At 40.8% G+C, this 18150-nt stretch overlaps 1 protein-coding gene across 2 annotated transcripts in view; it reads left to right on the top strand.

The window, feature by feature from the left end:
* The window catches only part of TNPO1 (transportin 1), a 1970728-nt gene that overhangs the window by 5466 nt on the left and 1947112 nt on the right, over nt 1-18150 (top strand). For both annotated transcript variants that reach the window (XR_011280658.1, XM_069627508.1), the window contains exon 2: nt 3106-3181. Coding sequence is in view for 1 of the 2 variants with exons in the window: in XM_069627508.1 (XP_069483609.1) it covers nt 3106-3181 (76 nt within the window). In the remaining variant the exon portion in view is untranslated. The remainder of the gene's footprint in view (nt 1-3105; nt 3182-18150) is intronic.

Below are 18150 nucleotides of genomic sequence, written 5' to 3'. Positions count from 1 at the left end.
ACACCGATCTGTGAAACATGGAGAATTGACTTTTAAGTGGACCTTGAGTACAATCCATTTGCACAAAAATTGAAAGCCGTTCTGGAGGAGGAAATTGTATTTCTGTGCTATTTGCAATAGGTTTGGGTAAACTTAAAATAACTACTTTTTTTTAAAAAAAATGTATTTACATGTTTTTCAATATTTGGCATAAATGCCCCAGGCCTTTCCATAGCTTCGTAGTTCAGCTGCATTTAGAAAACACTTAACATTGCATATTACTACATGAATGTCCAATTTTAAGTGTTTTAACATAAATAATCGGACTAAACGCATGAAGGATACAACAAAACCAGCAACAAGTTGACTGTTTCAGCAAAAAAATGCAGTTGAACTATAAAGCAATGGCATGGGGCATTTACGGCAAAATATATAAGCGTTTATTTTAAAGAGTAGTTCATTTTTATTATTGTGTTACACTGCATCCAATGATGTAGAAATAAACAAAAGGTGTGCTCCTCTATGGTTGACGAGTTCAGGTTTAATCATATATTCAGCTTGAATATTCACAAGAAAACTCATCTTTCTGAGACTTGTTTGCAGTCGGTTATCTTGTTACTTTTCCTTCTGTATTGCCTGCCCGAGCAAAAGTTGGATGGGGGACTCCTCATTAGATGCATTAAGAAGTTAAACGGACTTGTGCAAGGAAACTCAGTAGTCTATAAAAAAAAGTAATTTTATTTTTGGGCAGGGGTTGTGCAATTTTGATTGTTTGAAATCGGTATGTTATTTATAACTGGGGATAGAGACGGAGGGGGTGGACATTTAATGATCCCTTGCCTCAATTTATGGGTGAATTCACACTAGTGACCTGGAAGAGAGATTTCTTTGACAAAATAAGTTGCTAGTATTAATGTTCCTTAGTCCTGTCTTACACCTGATTTTCTGTTGGAAAGCGAAGAAAAGGTTACTCTTACTAACGTCTTTGTGAGTTAAATCGGGCTTACCCATATATACAATTCGGGTCATTGTTTGGAGGATCTGTGATTAAAACTGCCTCGCTGCCACCAGGCTTGTGCGGTCGTCAGTGTTGTAACAAACATTCTTTAGTAACCAGTTTGTCAAATTTTGTATGATCTGTGACTTGGGAGTGTGTGGGTTTTGAGAAGGAATGGTGTCCAAAATTTCAGTGGCTGTTCACAGGCTTGGAGAAAAGCGGTTTGTGCCGGTGTGAGTGGAATCCGTACCATTCTAAGCACTTTTGGGGCAGTGGGTGCGGACACCTTTGGGGTACGCTTCCACCAAATCAAAGGAATTGAGGTATCCAGTGTTTTTGCTTGCACTCCCTTTGTCACAGTAACACCCCCCCCGCACCAGCCTGATATGCTGCCTCATTGATCAAAATAGCCATGGTTGCTGCATTTCAGTCCCTCTTAACCTCTTCATTCTCCCTGGTTACAGAATGATAAATAAGTAGCATGTCAAAGCCAATATTAGCAGTCCACGACAAGGGTACTTGTGTTCTAGCATAGGTACAGGACACTTTTTATCAATAGAATCCACAAGGCAGGTATATGGTTTGTGGTAATTATGCAGGACCTTATGAACAAGGTACACACCCCAGAATAGACAGAGTACCCCCCACCCCCAGCCCCTCTTAGCGGACTTACTGAATGCGAAAGTGCTCAAGCATGGGTAAAGGAGACCAATTGGAGCAGGGAGAAAAGTACACATACCATAGCCTGGATAGTGGATGAAGATCAGCCTCCCGGAAGGTGTCTGTAGGATAGGCACATGGTTTTCAAGTAGTGTTGCCACTAGAGAGCAGAGAAAAAAGTGGCTATGGTGTGTAATTGTTCAATATATCAATGCCCACTATTCGTAAAGATGAAGCAACATTATAGACAATTAACCATCAGTGAGGCCTTTTTGAAGATCATACCCTAAGAATGAAATCTCTATGAAGCGCAACCGTTTTGAAAGGTTTAGGGACTGGCAATTTTGACAGGTTAAGTAATACTAGATTAAATGTAATGCCCCGGAATTAAACATTGGTTAAGAGGTGGGATTTGCACCCTTTCTGCACTTTAATACATACTTTTCCAGTTGTTACCATGAACTAAAATAATCCCCCCTTTTTATAGAACTCGTTTGGAAAGTACACAAACGACATAACCAAACATGACCGTTTTAAAAACAATGTTATAAATGTGTATTCTGCAAAATGGGAATTATTCTAGCTTCATTGTCTCCATTATCAATTTAACAGCATACTAAATGGATGTGATTGGGGTTAGTTTTTGTATTTTAAAGCATTAAATACGTCCAAAACACAGGCTTGTGGAATTTAACATTCAGAAAAACGTTTCAATTTTACAAAAATTTTTTGTGTCAAATGAGGAAACCTTAAAATATGGTTGCTAGAGCCCTGCATTATCTGGTCCGCTCGACTTCTGTCTAGCATGCCTTGTACTCAAATGGCTTACATGAAAAGAAATATCAGGTAATGTAGGAATTAAGACTATGAGAACACCGGCTGCATGGCCAGACAATGCCTCAAATCCTAGACAAATAAAGAAATGACCATTCCAACATGGCTGTTGATGAAACACTGCTCATCTGCCTTTCAGTGTGATTCTGTGGTCAGGCCTTTGGTTGGCCTGCAGTGCAGGCAAGGACGGTGTCTGAAGGAAGTACGACTGCAAGATGAGCCAAATGGTGGTCGATAAACTGAGGTGGTCAGGGGAACGCATAGAGGCATTGGTTTGATGAAATCCTGACAGTCCTGATCAATGCCACACTGGTAAATGTCTGGATCATGACTGACTCAAGATGCTAAATGTCCAGCGAGGATGCTAATATTGGTTGTCCTTACTTGGCACAGAAGGATAGTGGTTAATATTCCTGTATTCCCCTGCTTTCCTTTGAAAACTCGTTTTTATATATTCAAAGTGTTCTTTGGATCATTCTGTATCCTTTTTATTGCTGAGTCTTCAGAAGTTGATGTAAACACTAGGCAAGTGTCTGTTTATGGAAGGTCCCAACAGTATTTGGTTTATTATTTTGAGCTGCACCTGACAAAGGAACTTAATCTTGTAAACTTTCCTTAACAGAATTTCCTTCCAGAAACTAGAACAACTGAATCAGTACCCTGATTTTAATAACTACCTGATTTTTGTACTCACCAAGTTAAAATCGGAAGGTAAGATCGTTCACTATATTATTTCTTCAATCTTGTACACAGTTTGACCTGAATAAATTCTGAAATATTTTCTTTTCTTTTTGATGTTTGTACTGCCCGTTCTGGTTTGCAGTTCTAGTTGATGGAGCTGTTTAAAAGTGGCTGCCCGTCTTGTTGTAGGTGTTTGACGTATTCTAAACGTTTTTATCAGTGCCACCAGTAGCATTTGGAAGAGGTTTGACGTATCATTGTGAAATGTGCAGCTTCTTTGATGCGAAAAAGGCCCTTTCGTAAGAGGAGCAAGTTCTTTGCATACACCTTATATTCATTTGATAAAAAGCATAGTAAACCTAGTTCATACTTGAAGGACATCAATGCAGGAGCTAGTTCTGCAGTATAAAAAACTATTTCTTTGTTGTGCAGCCAGCTTAAGTTCAACATGGTTACTTGTTTCCTTAAGTGTAATAAAGTTATTGGCACATGTTTTTGAATTGCTTAAAAACGACTCAAATGCGGTCATCTTAAATTGAAGGAAATATTTTGCAAACCAGGATCTAAAAATTAGAAAATAGGCACAATTTAAAAAAAAAAAAAATGTGTTCAGTTATCCATAATAGTTGCAACAAAGTGAACCTAAACATGAAATGTGATGACCTAAACCATGCTGACATGGACATACATTTTCCAGGCCCCAATATTGCCTTTTATTTACATATTTAACGTTATCTTTTAGGTATAAAGTGGCACCGTGCTATTTCCCATTAATAGTTGAACACAGATATTGAAGTTTCCCTCACAGAACTCCAAGATGAACATTACACTTCTCTCTAAGGTTGACGTCAAGGTTGCTTGTTGTCCTGTGGTAGTGTGAATTCATTTACTTATTGCCCCCAGTCCATTAGAATTCTTTTCTTCTATGAGGTTTTTTGTTACTCTACAATATTTCTTTATCGGCTAATAGCCATCTCTGGATAATTAGTACTAGCAATGACATTATACCTGTATACTTTAATCACCTGACGTTCCTGTGCCATGTGCCGATACACTGCATAATCCTGTTGACATCTGGGATATGAATGTGGTATGGCTGGATTAAGTCTATGTAACTTTGCTGGTGTTGTGTATACTCTGCAAGATATTGAATTAATTTACAGCTAACATTCCTGGGCACTTTGTGTACAAGGGAACATGTTTTTTTTGGAGCTCTCAGATTGTTTTCCCATGTTTCCCTAATCTTCAATCCCGGCAGTGTCTTCCAGTGTATTACTTTCTTATACATGTTAAAAAATTTACGCTTTTTCTATCCCTATGGGCAACTTTATTTTTTTTATTATTGGTGTTGTCACTGGTTCTTCAGGAATGCTCATCCATTTGGTAGCTAGCCTTTTTACTACCCTGACACGGTTCACAAATTGTCCTGCTGTCGTATTATATATCTTTGCTCATTGTTCGGTGACCAAACCCATTCCCCAGAAGCGAGGAGTAAAGCAAGGATGCGTTACCGCTCCAACATTGTACAACTTGTTTATCTCAGATATACCTAAATGTCTCCAAGGGATCAACAACTGTCCCCCTAGGATAGGAGCCTACCACTGCCCGCTTCTAGCTTATGCAGACGATTTGGTGATCTTGGATCACACTTTTAGTGGTATCCTAAGATCAACCAAACAGCTTTGGCATTATGCAGAAATTAATGAATTAGTCATTAACAATAGTAAGACCAAGCTGTTGTTATACACTGTCGGTAGAGTGGCTAGACCAAGAATGATGATGGGTATGAATGAAATTGAATACACGCACATGTATAGATATCTGGGGGTAGAATTCGATAACAAAGGAAACTATTTCACTTGCATCCAGGAGCGCAAAACAAAAGCTGCTCAACTGACCGCTTTAGTTTATAAATTCACACGAGAGCAATGTGGATTTTCAATTTGGGCAGCACGTCAGCTATATATTCAATGTCTGGCTCCTATGGTGACGTATGGCTTAGACCCATTGATAAATATGAACTTAGGATGGTTACAACTGATAGAGGGTAAGTTTTGGAGGAAAATCCTCGGCCTTCCTCAGTGTATTCCCATGGCAATTATTAGGCTTGAGATGGGAATATTCTCCCTTAGATCCATGGTATTAAGAAAGAGGATGGAATTCCATATTAAGCTCAATAATAAACCTACAAATAAACTATTACTGACGATCAGGGAAGATTGTGCGGCTGGTAGACAGGCCAAATTTGAAAATCAGACTCGATCCCTGACTGAAGAAATTAGCTGGGCACCTGAATGGGGCCGGGATAACGAAGTCCTGATTACCAGCATGCGCAATCGCCTTAATCTGTGGGATTGGCAGAACAATTTTAAACATCTTAATAGCCTGAAAAGCTATAGTTTTGTTTTGTTTAGACTATACACTTATGGAAAGGCGCAACTTTATCTAAATCAGTGCCCATCGGAACATTTGAGGCGGTTTATCTTATTAATGCGCCTTAATCACTTACCGATTCTATCTACTCAGGGCCCTGCACTGGGGCTGAACCTAGCAGAAAGATACTGCAGGATCTGCGATCTCCCTACCGAACCTGAGACGGCTCAACACGTGTTGACGAGCTGCGGCAGGATGAGAATTGAATACAATAAGTATTTGGGCGATTTTGTCCACAATGCAGACTATATGGGCCAAGCAGACTTTTGGAAGCAATGTGTTAACACATATAATCCTAAATTACATTTAGCACTTTATCAGGTTTGGAGAGTGGCAGCTGCTCTCATGAAATTAAACTTAAGGGGGTCTCTCCCCGTTAGGTAAATGATATTTTGTTTCGTTGTGCAAGTATGAAATATTTTAGTATGAATCAGAATAGGATGTTTTCTCATCTCTTTTAGATCTCGATCCAAATCCATATGAATTAATTTCCCAGAAATTGTATTAAGGATTTTATCAAGATTTGGAATCCTATTGTATTTTACTGTGTTGTATTTTGTATATTTTTTTTTGAGATATTTGATGTTAAATTATGTGTAAAGTTTTTTACATTTGTTTAAAACTGTATCACATTAATAAATAATAATAATAATTGTTCAAATGTCAGTAATATACCATTCTCAAATCACTCTCATACATTCCCCACTTTAAAAGGTAGGTACTCCAATGTCTTTGACTATTGCAAAGAGAATACTATCTGCTCCTAAAGCCATTTCAGGACAGTAAACCTCTTATAACTGTCTTCTTGCCACCGCCTTCTTGCGACATCTGCCCACAGGAGCACTGCTATTTTGGTGGCAATATCTGTTTAATCATGTATGGTATATTTACAAACCAATATAGTCTGGAAAGATGACCGTTTTACATATGCCTTCATTCATGGACAGTATTACCTGAAGTTTTGATATATATTTTTTTTTCTCTATTTTATAGCTTCCCGAATAATGCACTCTGCTTATTATGCATAAGCGTTCCTTTGAGTGCGTGGAAGATTTGTATTCCCAAATAGTTAAAAGGATGCAAATTCCCATCTTGTACCTCAATCGGGAAGTGTATCGTTGTTTCTCCCGAAGGTTTGCAATGGAAAAATCTACTTTTCTTTTTTAATTATGAATCCAGATATCCACTTTATAGAGTACCACTAGCATTAACAGTATGTTCTCCAGTGGATTGATGATGGAAAGTGGCACATCAGCAGCATAGAGGGAAATTATGTGGTTATGGCCTTAAACCCCAATTCCCATTATGAGAAATAGTATCTACAAATTCCAGCTAGACATTCTAGTGCCATCACAAAAATAATCTGGGATAGCCCGGCCAGTGTTCATCCTGGCCAGGGATTCATTGTTAATCCTGGCCAGGGATTCATTGTATAATCAGCAAGTCCATCTCCGTAACCCTCCAGCACTCTAAGTGGCCATTTCCATTCGAAGAATAAAATGCTTAAATGCATCTAGGCACTACCATTTCTTCACCCAAGTTCAGTGTTTTTCCCATTATGTTATCTACACGAGTTCATTTATGCATTTCTACACCAGATGAAACCGCGTTGATCGGAGTTGATTATTTTGGTTATTTTCAACACCTTTTGCAATTGCTTTTCCTAAAATATTTGTGTGCAGTCATTAACGAAATTGGGGGCTATGAGCTGCAGTGCCTGGCGTCTTGATTAGATTTCAGAAATGTTAGTGCCTGATGTATTCAGGAAGAATTCCGGTCTATAGTGCATATTCGTAAACTCTTTTGGTTTTGGGCATAGGTTATGAAATTAATTCATCTGGGAGGCCATCGCATCCCGGTGTCTTCCGCTTATCTAGACAGTTGATGGCCAGTAATATTTCCTCCTTTTTTTTAATAGGTTGTTCCAACCTTTCTCTTGCTACTTGACATCATTTGGGTATTTTTGACAGATCAAACAGATCGCATACCTCAGTGTACTCTTACTAGAAGATAGGGATTCACCGTATTCATGGAACATTTTATTGATCTTTTTAATTGGTCTGTAAACCTGTGTACTTGTCGTTTGTGGTGCTTCTTTCTTTATTAGCCATGGCAATAGTTTACCGACCATACCCCCTCCCCCCATGAAACGGACACATGTTTTGATAATGTATTTAGCGTTTCCTGTTGTAATTTCAGTTACATGACTGGTTCACCTCCATGGGGAACTGCCATTGTCTTCATCTTCTGTCTTAATTGTCCAGTCTACTTTCTTGGGATATTTATTCCCCACTAGGTGTGACCATAAACGTGTCCCAGACCCCCCTGCCACCACATTTTCAATAGAGCCTTCATTATGATAAAAGCGGGACATTATCTAATTTCTTATCGTGCTCTGGAAGCTACATCTTTTAATAATTCTGCATGTAATATTTTGCGTTGCGGGTGGAGACACTTCACATCTCCGGGTTCGAATTTAAGGTTGAATGAGCAGGAGCAAAAACCAGCTCCTGGTTGTCGGGCATCGATCAGTAAGTAGGAACAAATTCTGGGGAAACCAGGAGCGAGTACACAGCGCACTACAAATGCAACTTCCACATGAGATGCACACTTGAATGTTTTGGCTATTGCGTAATATCCATGATTATGGTTTAAATGTGCCTTCCTTTTTTATTAATATTCTGAGACACTTAAAATTAATGTCGAAAATATGCATGGTTTGTAAGGCATCAGTTGACCTGGGGATCCAAATGTAGCTCCTTGATTTCATGCTAACCAGACTTTCCAGAGGTAAAAGCAGAGGGCTAAATGGCTCACAGCAATTTCGTTTCTGCATGTTAAGGTTGCGGCCAGGCGAGAGTCGTCAGATGCCAGTTTTTCAAGATACTTTCACATCCGTGATTAAATGAAAATTCCCCCCCACCCCCGAGAAATGTAATCAGCTCTGGAGTGTGAACATTATATGTGGGGGTAGATCAGGAGACTTGTATTTTCCTGTTGCACTTTAGTTCTGCTGAATCAATAGGCGATTGTTTATTTTTTATTTTATTCTTTTTTGTTTGTTTTTTTGGTACTTGAGTCTTGTTTCCTTTTAGCAGTCGTTTGTGTCTGATTTGTCTAATGTAGGAGCCAGCAAAAACCAAGGAGGTCCCAAAAGCGTGCCTGGATTCTTTCCAGTACCCTATATATATATGTTGTAACACAAAAAATGAAAGAATCCAATTTGCTGCCAAAGTGCCTTATTGAGTCGCTATCTTGCCATCCAGAAAAAACTGCTGGTCCTAGTGTGGGGTGCAAACACCTAGTTTTTGCTGGTGCACCACTTGTCTAAAGAGGGACAGCAAGAGATACTTGCCCTAAATCTAACAATGACTTTGAGTATGACATGTGCACTCTATTTCCAGATTGATATTTGTAATGGAGTGGCACTAGCACATCCAAGATGACTGAAATAACTTTATTTACAAGTTCATCTGGGTCTGTGTTCAAAAAGACAGGATTTGTTTAACAAGTTTTGTCCTTGGCAGTGCTCTAGATAAGATTTTGCGGTGGAAGTATTTTACTCCCTCCTTTTTAAACTTTGAGAGTAAATGCAATTTTTAAGGGAGTAAAAATTACTTTTTACTCTTTTGCAAAGGAGAAAAAACTGTGTCTTGCAAAAAGTCACTCTCACTATAGCAGTCCACACTGACAGAAAAGCAGGTTTCGCTCACAATTAATAAAGCATAGCGTGCACTAGCACAAGCACCCTCTCACCAGTGGTAAAGATGAGAACTAACACTCTTCAGAGGTCGGTAAATTATTGACTGAGGCAATAATTATCATAGTGCTTAGAAGTTGAAGGAAGACTGCATGAACCACTACATAGTTAAAATATTGTCTGGATTACCTTTACTGGGACATGTCTTGCTTAGTTTTTATACCAAACGTAACCATAATTTTTGTTTGTTTTGTCATAGCGCTTGCACATGTTGGATAGTCTGGGTTTGAATCTGAATTGTAGTCTTGAAGTTCTGAAAGAGGCTATGAAACCTGTGATTGGTGTAACGGCAATCACTCAAACTTGAGCAAGGGCCCTCCTGACGATTGGCTCCAAGAAAGGTGGGCGATGTTTAGACATTCCATACTCACCTGTGCCTCAGATAAGGTTTTGAGTAAAAGTGATTTGCCTCTAGAAAGAGTGCAAAATATATGTGAGGGGCAACCAAAAGCTGAATAAACTTGAAAATGAACATTAGACTGAAAAAAATTGTGTAACATGGGTGTGTGGCTACAACTAATGCTTTCTGTTTGTGTAAATCCTTCTCCTACACACCAGTGTGTACGAACACACCATATAGATGCAGCCTGATCTTAAATGCACACAACACAGAAACTCAGAAAAATACCTTTGTGCAATGCAAGCGTTGAGTATTCACTAAAAAAAGTAGTTCCTTACAAAGGATACTTCCCAATTGTTACTAAGTTGCCTATCTTGTTACTGACAGGACCCCAACATGCAAGCAAAATGAACATGCATGCACATTTCTCTCCAGGAGCATCTAGACATAAAACACAGCAGAACTTAAAAGAAACCATTTGTTATATCAGTCTGCTGTGTCTCAGAAAAGCTTGTTACGTAACTGAGAGCAAATGTCTTGTTTTCAGACTGCTTCCCTGTAGCCTGTGATTTCATCCAGGCAGATAACTATGAAGATGCTCTGGTTTCTGTCAAATCACCTGCCCTCTGCTCTCAAATAGTTGGTAAAATAATATGCACAGAAAGATAAAAGCAGTTGTATTAGCAAGATTTTAATGCGTAAAAAGGCCTGGTCCGTGATGTAGTAATAATCTAACCCACATTTTCGAAAAAAAAAAATATATATATTTTTTAAAAAGAATAAAGACTCGAGTTGAAAAAGTGAATGGAAAGTGACACAAACTTTCTTAAAGAGCTACGCTGCAGCCACTAGCGTTCTTCTCTCAGGGTAAATACTTATTTACTGTTCAACTCCCATATATAAAACAGTCCACCAGTTTCAGCAGGACTTTTAGTTGTGTGTGTTTTAGCTCCCTTTCAGGACTAGAAACTCCCCTCTGTTGGGAACTAACCCCTCTTACCAGGACGCCAGGTTTCCACATACTCCAACTGCCACATGGGATCTGGAAAGAAGATCAAAAAGAGATGCATATTTTGCTCTCATTTATAATACTTACTATATGACCTGATTAACATACCTAGATCAGACTTTTATACTATTGCTATAACCATTCAACTCACCCTTCTATGTTTCTCGAGGCTTTAACCTGCTCCTTTTCATATTGTAGCCAATGGTGTTTGTTCTGTAATGCTTAATCTCTGTATGGAGGGAAAATGCATAGATTTGATAGGGGAAGATGTTCAGTCCCTCATCTCTATTGTGTGGATTGTCTCACGTTTGGCACAACTGATAGTTTAGTGAGCCCCACCCAACACACATGGAAGACTACAGCAATTGTCCCGCAGAGCCTGCGTTGTAATGGGGGTAATGGTTTTTTTTGGTTACTTTTTTTTTTTTTTTACTCGTTTGTGTCTTAACAAAAAAATGAAAAATAATTTCTTAATCTAGAAAATTGGTGTTTTTTAGGTTTTTACTACTCTAAGGACAATATTTGTTTTTGAATCGCACCCAGATGAACTTGTAAATAAAGTTCATTCAGTCATATCAGATGTGCTGGTGCCACTCAATTTAAAATATCAAGCTGAAATTAAGTGCAGCATGTCGTAATCAAATTCATTGTCCAATTTAGGGCAAGTATCTCTTGCCGTCCCCTTTCTTTAGATGGGCTGCGCACCAGCAAAAATTAGGGTTTTGCACACTTCGCTCGGGCCAACAGTGTTTCCGGAAGGCAAGTTAGGGACTTGATGTAGGAGCTAACCAGCAATTGAAGACACTCCACATACATTGTACCTGTATCCAACATCCACATCCAGCTCTTCTGGAAAACGCATACTCTTATCCACATTTGTAGCATATGTGTTTTATTATACATGTCTCTAACATCCAGTTGACCTGCTAATATCATTGTTCTGCCTTCGTGTCCCATAACCTTGGGACATCTGCAGAGGGGGTCCCCTCGCTATCCATATCCAAACGGTCTCTTGAGTAGTTGGAGCCATAGATCTCTTCTCCCCAATCTGTGTTTCTTGTAGAAGTGCTAGCGGCAGATTATTTCTTTTTAGATCTACACCAATTTTTCGTTCGCTTTAACTGGTTGCCTATCCCACTTACATTCCATGTTCTCATTGTTGGCTCCCCGTTTCAGTAGATTAAACAAAGTCCTGAAAATAAAATTCACTAGTACTTGTATTGGAGCTTGCATTCTTTGAAACTTTTCGTTCGTTTGTATCACATTCACAAACGCAACTTTCCATTACAAACATTTTGCCTCTCCAATCACCTTCCCTCCGAATCTGTCCCACAACTAAACAAATTAAGTAATACAAACATTTGGAGGTCTCTTATCACACTGGCTGTGCTTATTTTAGGGTACATGAACTTTTTTGGCTACTAGATCTGTTTATCCAAACACACTTCAAAAGCTATGCCTAGACAGAGTGACCAGCTCCCACATTTTGAAAAGAGAATCTTCTAGAAAGAACAGATCATGCCCACTACGTTTTTGAACAGGAAAACATCATTGATAAAGACCAGGATGTTCATCATAGGTGTCTGCTCCAACTTAATTTGGAAACTTGAGTACCGTCCTTAATGTTTGAGTAACTTTATTGATAAGTAACATCGATTTTCTTTTTTCCCCTTACTTTTTGAAGGGAGTTGGTGCAAGTGTGAGGCAACCCCGCCACCCCATCATACCAATTTAGTCTCAACACTACACTTTCTGTTCTTTCCCCTTCTCAAAACTAGGATTCCACTATTCTTGGCACTGTTTTCTTTAAGTTCATGCTACCACTTGTGTATACCATCACATCAAAATGAATTCACTGAAGGGTCTCTTTCGTCCTTTTGTCCTTTTGACAGTTTTGTATCTTGATCAGCATCTTCCTCCAACTGTTTTTGTTTCAAGGCCTTGTTAGGCTGGTTCTGTCTGTATTCATCCCCTTTGCATTCCTGCCTGTCTTTGTGTTCAAGTTCCTTCTGTTTCCCCCCCTGTTTTCCCCCCAGCATTCCCATGCTTCTCCTGGGGAGTTGCAGAATCATTTTCATCCCTTGTATAATTGGTATTTTTGCAGGAGATCGTAACATGTAGCAGATATCATGTGCTATGAGTTCTCTTTACTTATTCAAAGCTCCCTTCTTATTTATAGGGCCTCTGTTCCCTGTCGCTTGTAGTATGCTGTCTGGTGTAGGCTATTTCGACAAACCTATGGGCTTCTAGAACTTTTTTGAAGAGCTGGCTACATGAAATCTATTTGAAGCCCTTTTCTCCCCACTCCGGCATCCCCAATATTTGTCAGTTGCTTTTACGTGCATGTCCTTTTACGTCCTCTATTGATTCCAGGTTGCAAATAACTTGTAGCAGGGACATTACTTGTTTTTTTAGGCTTGTCATTTCTTGGTCCAGAGAATTGGTTTTAGATTCAAGCTGCATTTGGTTTTAATCTGCTATTTTGCGGATATCTCTTGCAATAGGTTCACAGCTACTGCCACTGTTCCCAGGCAGTTCTTTACTGAGTTTAGTACCTCTCTGATTTACCCCTGCAGTAACATGTGTTATATGAAATGAAATACATTTCAGTGCTGGTGACTCCTCAGGTTATGTTCTCTTGCCAGACATGTATTTATCCAGTTCAGATTTGTGTGCATTATGCTGCTTAGTTTTTGTCCCTGCCAATACTGTGGAATATCAGCAATGCATTTTCCTCACTGTGGAGTATGGGTGCTCGCCTCAATTACTGTGGGAGTCACAATTGCTGTTCCCCCCCACCCCCCTCTTTCTCATTGTAGTGTTTTCAGGTATTCATCAGTACTATTCCACTGAGGGACACAATGTGATTCCAATTTAGGCCTTCCTATGCTGCTGCGCTGTAAGACCCATGCCAAAAAATTGAAGTCTTTCTTGTCTTTGCAGGCACTCAACTTGTTCGTCAGTGGGGCATTCAGTGTGTTTTTCATGCTATATTGTGTGTACATGCTCTTCATGCAAGCAGTTCATAGTGTATGCCAATGTATAGTTTGCCAAAGAAGAATTCACAGGTGGAATGTATGTTGAGTGTGCTGATTATGGCGACTGAAGGATGAGGGAGAAGGGGCACCTGACCAGTAGCACTTCATGCTTTGTAGTTCTTTAGGATGCCATACTTGGTTACTATTTTTCATTTTCGTTGTACAACTGTTGTCTGTGCTATGTTACTCTTTGGTACGTGGTACAATTGCAGAACCAGGCTATGTGGCCTATTGTTTCACAAACCATTTTATTTGTGGATTGTGTGTATGGCATCCGTTAAGGTGTTTTGCAGTTTACTATAAAGGGGTCGGGAGCAGGTGGTGGTTGAACTTGGTGATGCACCAGCATTTTACTTTGACATTACAATATTACTGAATTCCTTTCTACACACGCCATCATTTTTAGACTTCATTTTCTCTGCTTTGATGCGCTGGTCTGACCTTTGTGATGATCCTGATTGTGTCATTACTCTATTTCTGGTGGTGACTTCTTCCCCATGTGGCCAGGGGATGGCAGCCGCTTACCTGATCCTGACTCTTCAGGGTGGCTATGAATGAGCATTACATGGGTGGGGCAGGGGGAGACATATCATGGCACCATCGGACAAGACATGGTATCTCCCTTTCTTTTGAGGGTACACCATCCTTGCCCCATGCCTTAATGGCATAGTTGTATCTCCCCACATCAACCTAGGAAGGGTGCTGAAAACCAACAAGATCTGTATGCAAGCTGTCAAAATCTGACTTGCCTTTGGAGACTAATGAAAACACCTTATCAGGCTCCACCCACAAGTCATCCAGAACTGACTTGGCCTTAAAGATCAATTACCCAGACTTTACATGTAAGCCGTTAAGAATTGGCTTCTATTCCCATAACTATAAGAATACTGGGAGGAGGAAGATGAGCAGAGTAATGCAGAGCAAAGACCACCAAGAGCACAAGCTGCGCTCTAGATGTTGTGAGCGCGTACCTGTGGCTGGGGAAATTTAAACTGCAAAGGCAGCTGATTGAAGCTTGCTGTTGGTGGGTGAAAGCTGCTTCTCTCAGTACAGACCGAGACGTGTGAGGCTGTAGATTATTCTGTGGAGCCAACCGGCTCGAGGAAAAGGAAAGCTGTCCGCGAGAGAGAACATGCTGCGGGAACGCCAGAGGGCAACGGAGGGCGCTGGGTGTTTGCAGGTCTTGAGAGGCAGCGTTTGCCTTACCGAAGACCGAAACGAAGTGGAAGAGCCCAGTAGGAACTGCCGAAAGGTAGAGAAGTCTGAACGGAGGCAGCGAGATGGCAGGAAATGTTTGACTGCCACCGTCTTGTAGCGGCAGAAACTGAGCATGCCAGCAAGAGCTGGTGAGTCCACCCAAAGTAAGCAGGGACACCGGAGTGTATTGGAAGGCATGCCCAAGCTAGATAATTAAGTAAATAAAGCGCTTGAAAGAGAGCAAGTGAGCATTGCTTTAAAAGGGAGAACGTAACAAAAGTAAGACTTTCAAGTTTGTTACCAGTATGCAATACACATATAAGGAAACCTCTGGCCCGAGAGCATACTTGGCAATTGCTAGTGGGTTCATATAAGAAAGCCCTGGTAGGGAAGCACACCAGCTGAACAGTCTATAGTAAATACATCACTTAAAGAGGTCCTGAGAAAAATGTCAGGACTAGCAAAAAGGATGTGCTTATCAAGAGAGAGAGTAAAAACCTGGCAGAGTATGCCAGGTATCGTAACAAGATAAAGACACAAAACAAAGTTTCTTTGTGTACCAGTTGTGTTGTGGATCGAGAGAAACTCGAGGAACTAATATTTTTGAATATGCAACAAAGTAAGGGAAATCCAGGTGAAGGGAACCATCCTCTGGAACAAGGAACTCTATCCTTCTGAAACGTTTGTGTTGGAGTTAAGCATTTTTACTTTTTGAACATTTATAAATCCCTCGCAGCCAAAGGCAATATTACCCTTTTCACCTTGGAGTTTTTTGTAGTGTCATGGTGCATGCCCCTGAAACCCGCAAGCCCAGCCCAGATTCTGGCTTCCCTTCGGACTTCCCAGGCCCCAGCTAGGCTCAGTCCTGGCGCCAGGCTCGTGGCAAGTGTTAAATACATGGTCCTTTTATTTGGCTCTGAGATGCTGAGCCATGCATTACAGGGTGTGGCTTGGGACTACGTTACCAGAGAGACAGGATACGATGAAGGGGACTATTTTCCTGGAACTACTTGCAAGGCTATTTAAACCGCACCTTGCAAACTGAACATGCTTCGCGTTAATCTGCACTCCTGCAGTGTAACGCTCACCGTGTCAGTTCTTGCTTCCTTTCTGCCATGCCCATCCAGAGTCTTCTATCCACCGGCACCTGTGAAAATAGAAGAACAAGAGTTCTTCACGCATTGAAGGACTTACCTGCAGAACATCCGGACCTCGCCTTTACGCTTATCCAAGGGCCGCTGCATCTGTAGAAGATCAGAACACAAGGCACCATCTCGGGTAGCGCCGCACCTGACTCGGCCTCCTCCAGGAACTTCAGCGAGCAGTTCTCCATCATTCTGCATCGCGCCGCATCTCATCGTCAGTCGGACCTTCCATCTTCTTCCTGGAAAAGCGCTGCACCTGCCTAACAGAAAAGACAAAGCAGGTTAGTCGCACACAAGAAGAAGGCTAAAATAAAGCGAACTATTAGCGCATCTCGCACAGCGCTCTACTTACCGGCAAGAATCCTGCACGTCATTGTCAGGAGAGTCCTCCATCATCCGAACACCGCTTTTGTGCCGCACCTGAAAGACAAAAACCCGAACATTCGATATCTTGTATGCAAGGACTTGAGGCAGTTATTTCAAGGAGTTATTGGAATAGAGACTTACCTGCTTACTCCGGTCCATCCACTTCAGCAACCTCCATCGGATCAATGGAGTAACTCGATCCTGGAACTACAGAGTAACAGTGCCCCTGCCAGAGAGTGTGCAGGACGGAGAGCTCACCCATATAATAGACAAGGTGAGCCAGGGACAGAGAAGGATAACACGGAAGGAGGTGAAAACCAAAACCAGCTCCACACAGTTGGCTAATATCTTGTTTCAACTTGCAGACGAACATCTCCTGAGGCAAGACAGAAGGGAAGACGCAAGCAGGCCCTCATTAAGCAGAACAACACCAGTGCAGACATCATCCTTCGCACACAAGCACGCCCCCATGGAGACCAGGTGAGCGTGACAGTTAGGATGTAAGCGCCAGAATAGTACTTTAAACACAGGACAGTTTTGCTTTGGACATGATGGACCCTTAGTTTTGGTTCTAGGTAGCAGAAACACCTCACTGACCAGTGACGGAGGTATTTCCCAACCCCCTTTTAAAAAAAAAAAAAAAATAAGTCTTTGACCAAAACCTGGACTCCTTGGTGTCCAAATCGCTTTCCTGGCTCCTCACACTTTTGAAATGCCATATGGATTGGCACGAACTAGCAACCACAAACCTGTCAATCCTACATGGATGCAGCACTAGTCTAGTACACATTCATATTAGGGTTACATTGCGTATGAAATGAGTACAGGCAGGAATTATGTGAAACACTGCAGCAGGATCAACTGGTTCTTTATTCCAACCATTCTTTCTTAAGCTGCTCGGTGAGTCAGTCGGATTCCATTGGTTGGGCTAAAGTTGTTTTCCATGATAAAATCCATTATATAAGTAAACAGCCTGAGCAACTGTCTTCAAGACGATACGGCTAAAAGATAGTGGTGTTTTGCCCTAATGTAAAAAATACATGTATGCAGCATTTGAGGCACAAAGGTACATGTGGTTCCCCTTTGCTTAGGAAATGGAAGATTTTCATGAATTAACCATTTTTGTATCTACAGCTCTACAAACGAGTAAGAACCATTGCAAATGTGTGTGTGTGATATATATATATCTCCATTGGCGCCAAGTCGCACACTCCCCAGCACCACCTAGCTAGTAGCCACCGCTGGAAGTTCATCTCCAGCTCTGAGTCGCAACAGCAAGGCTCTGTGGGTATGCAAATTAGCCCAAATGCATTTGTCCGAGGGCATTGCTACTTGATACACAGCTTAATCAACCCAAGACAGACTTGGCTCAAATGGATTTTCCTATTTTTACATTTGAGGTATATATTCTCATAGGAAATCCGAAAATTCTATTGCTAACAACTTTTGACTTTCAGCATAGATTTGGCTGATATTTTCCAAAACGAAGGTTTGCATGAAGGAGCACTGACCCCTAACATGGATAAAAGGTTTGCATTTGGGCTAATTTGCATACATACAATACCTTGATGATGTGGCTCAACTGAAGGTAACTTATAGCAATGGCTACTATGTGGCGTTGTAGAATGTGTGACTTGGATTAAATGGACTATCCTACTCTCGCATGTCCGATGACAGTACCCCACCCTCTCTCCGATCCTTTTTTAAACCC

Source organism: Ambystoma mexicanum, chromosome 6p (genome assembly GCF_040938575.1).
Source record: "Ambystoma mexicanum isolate Mex_15411 chromosome 6p, UKY_AmexF1_1, whole genome shotgun sequence".
In the NCBI taxonomy this organism is placed as follows: domain Eukaryota; kingdom Metazoa; phylum Chordata; class Amphibia; order Caudata; family Ambystomatidae; genus Ambystoma; species Ambystoma mexicanum.
This window is presented reverse-complemented; position numbering and strand designations above follow the sequence as displayed.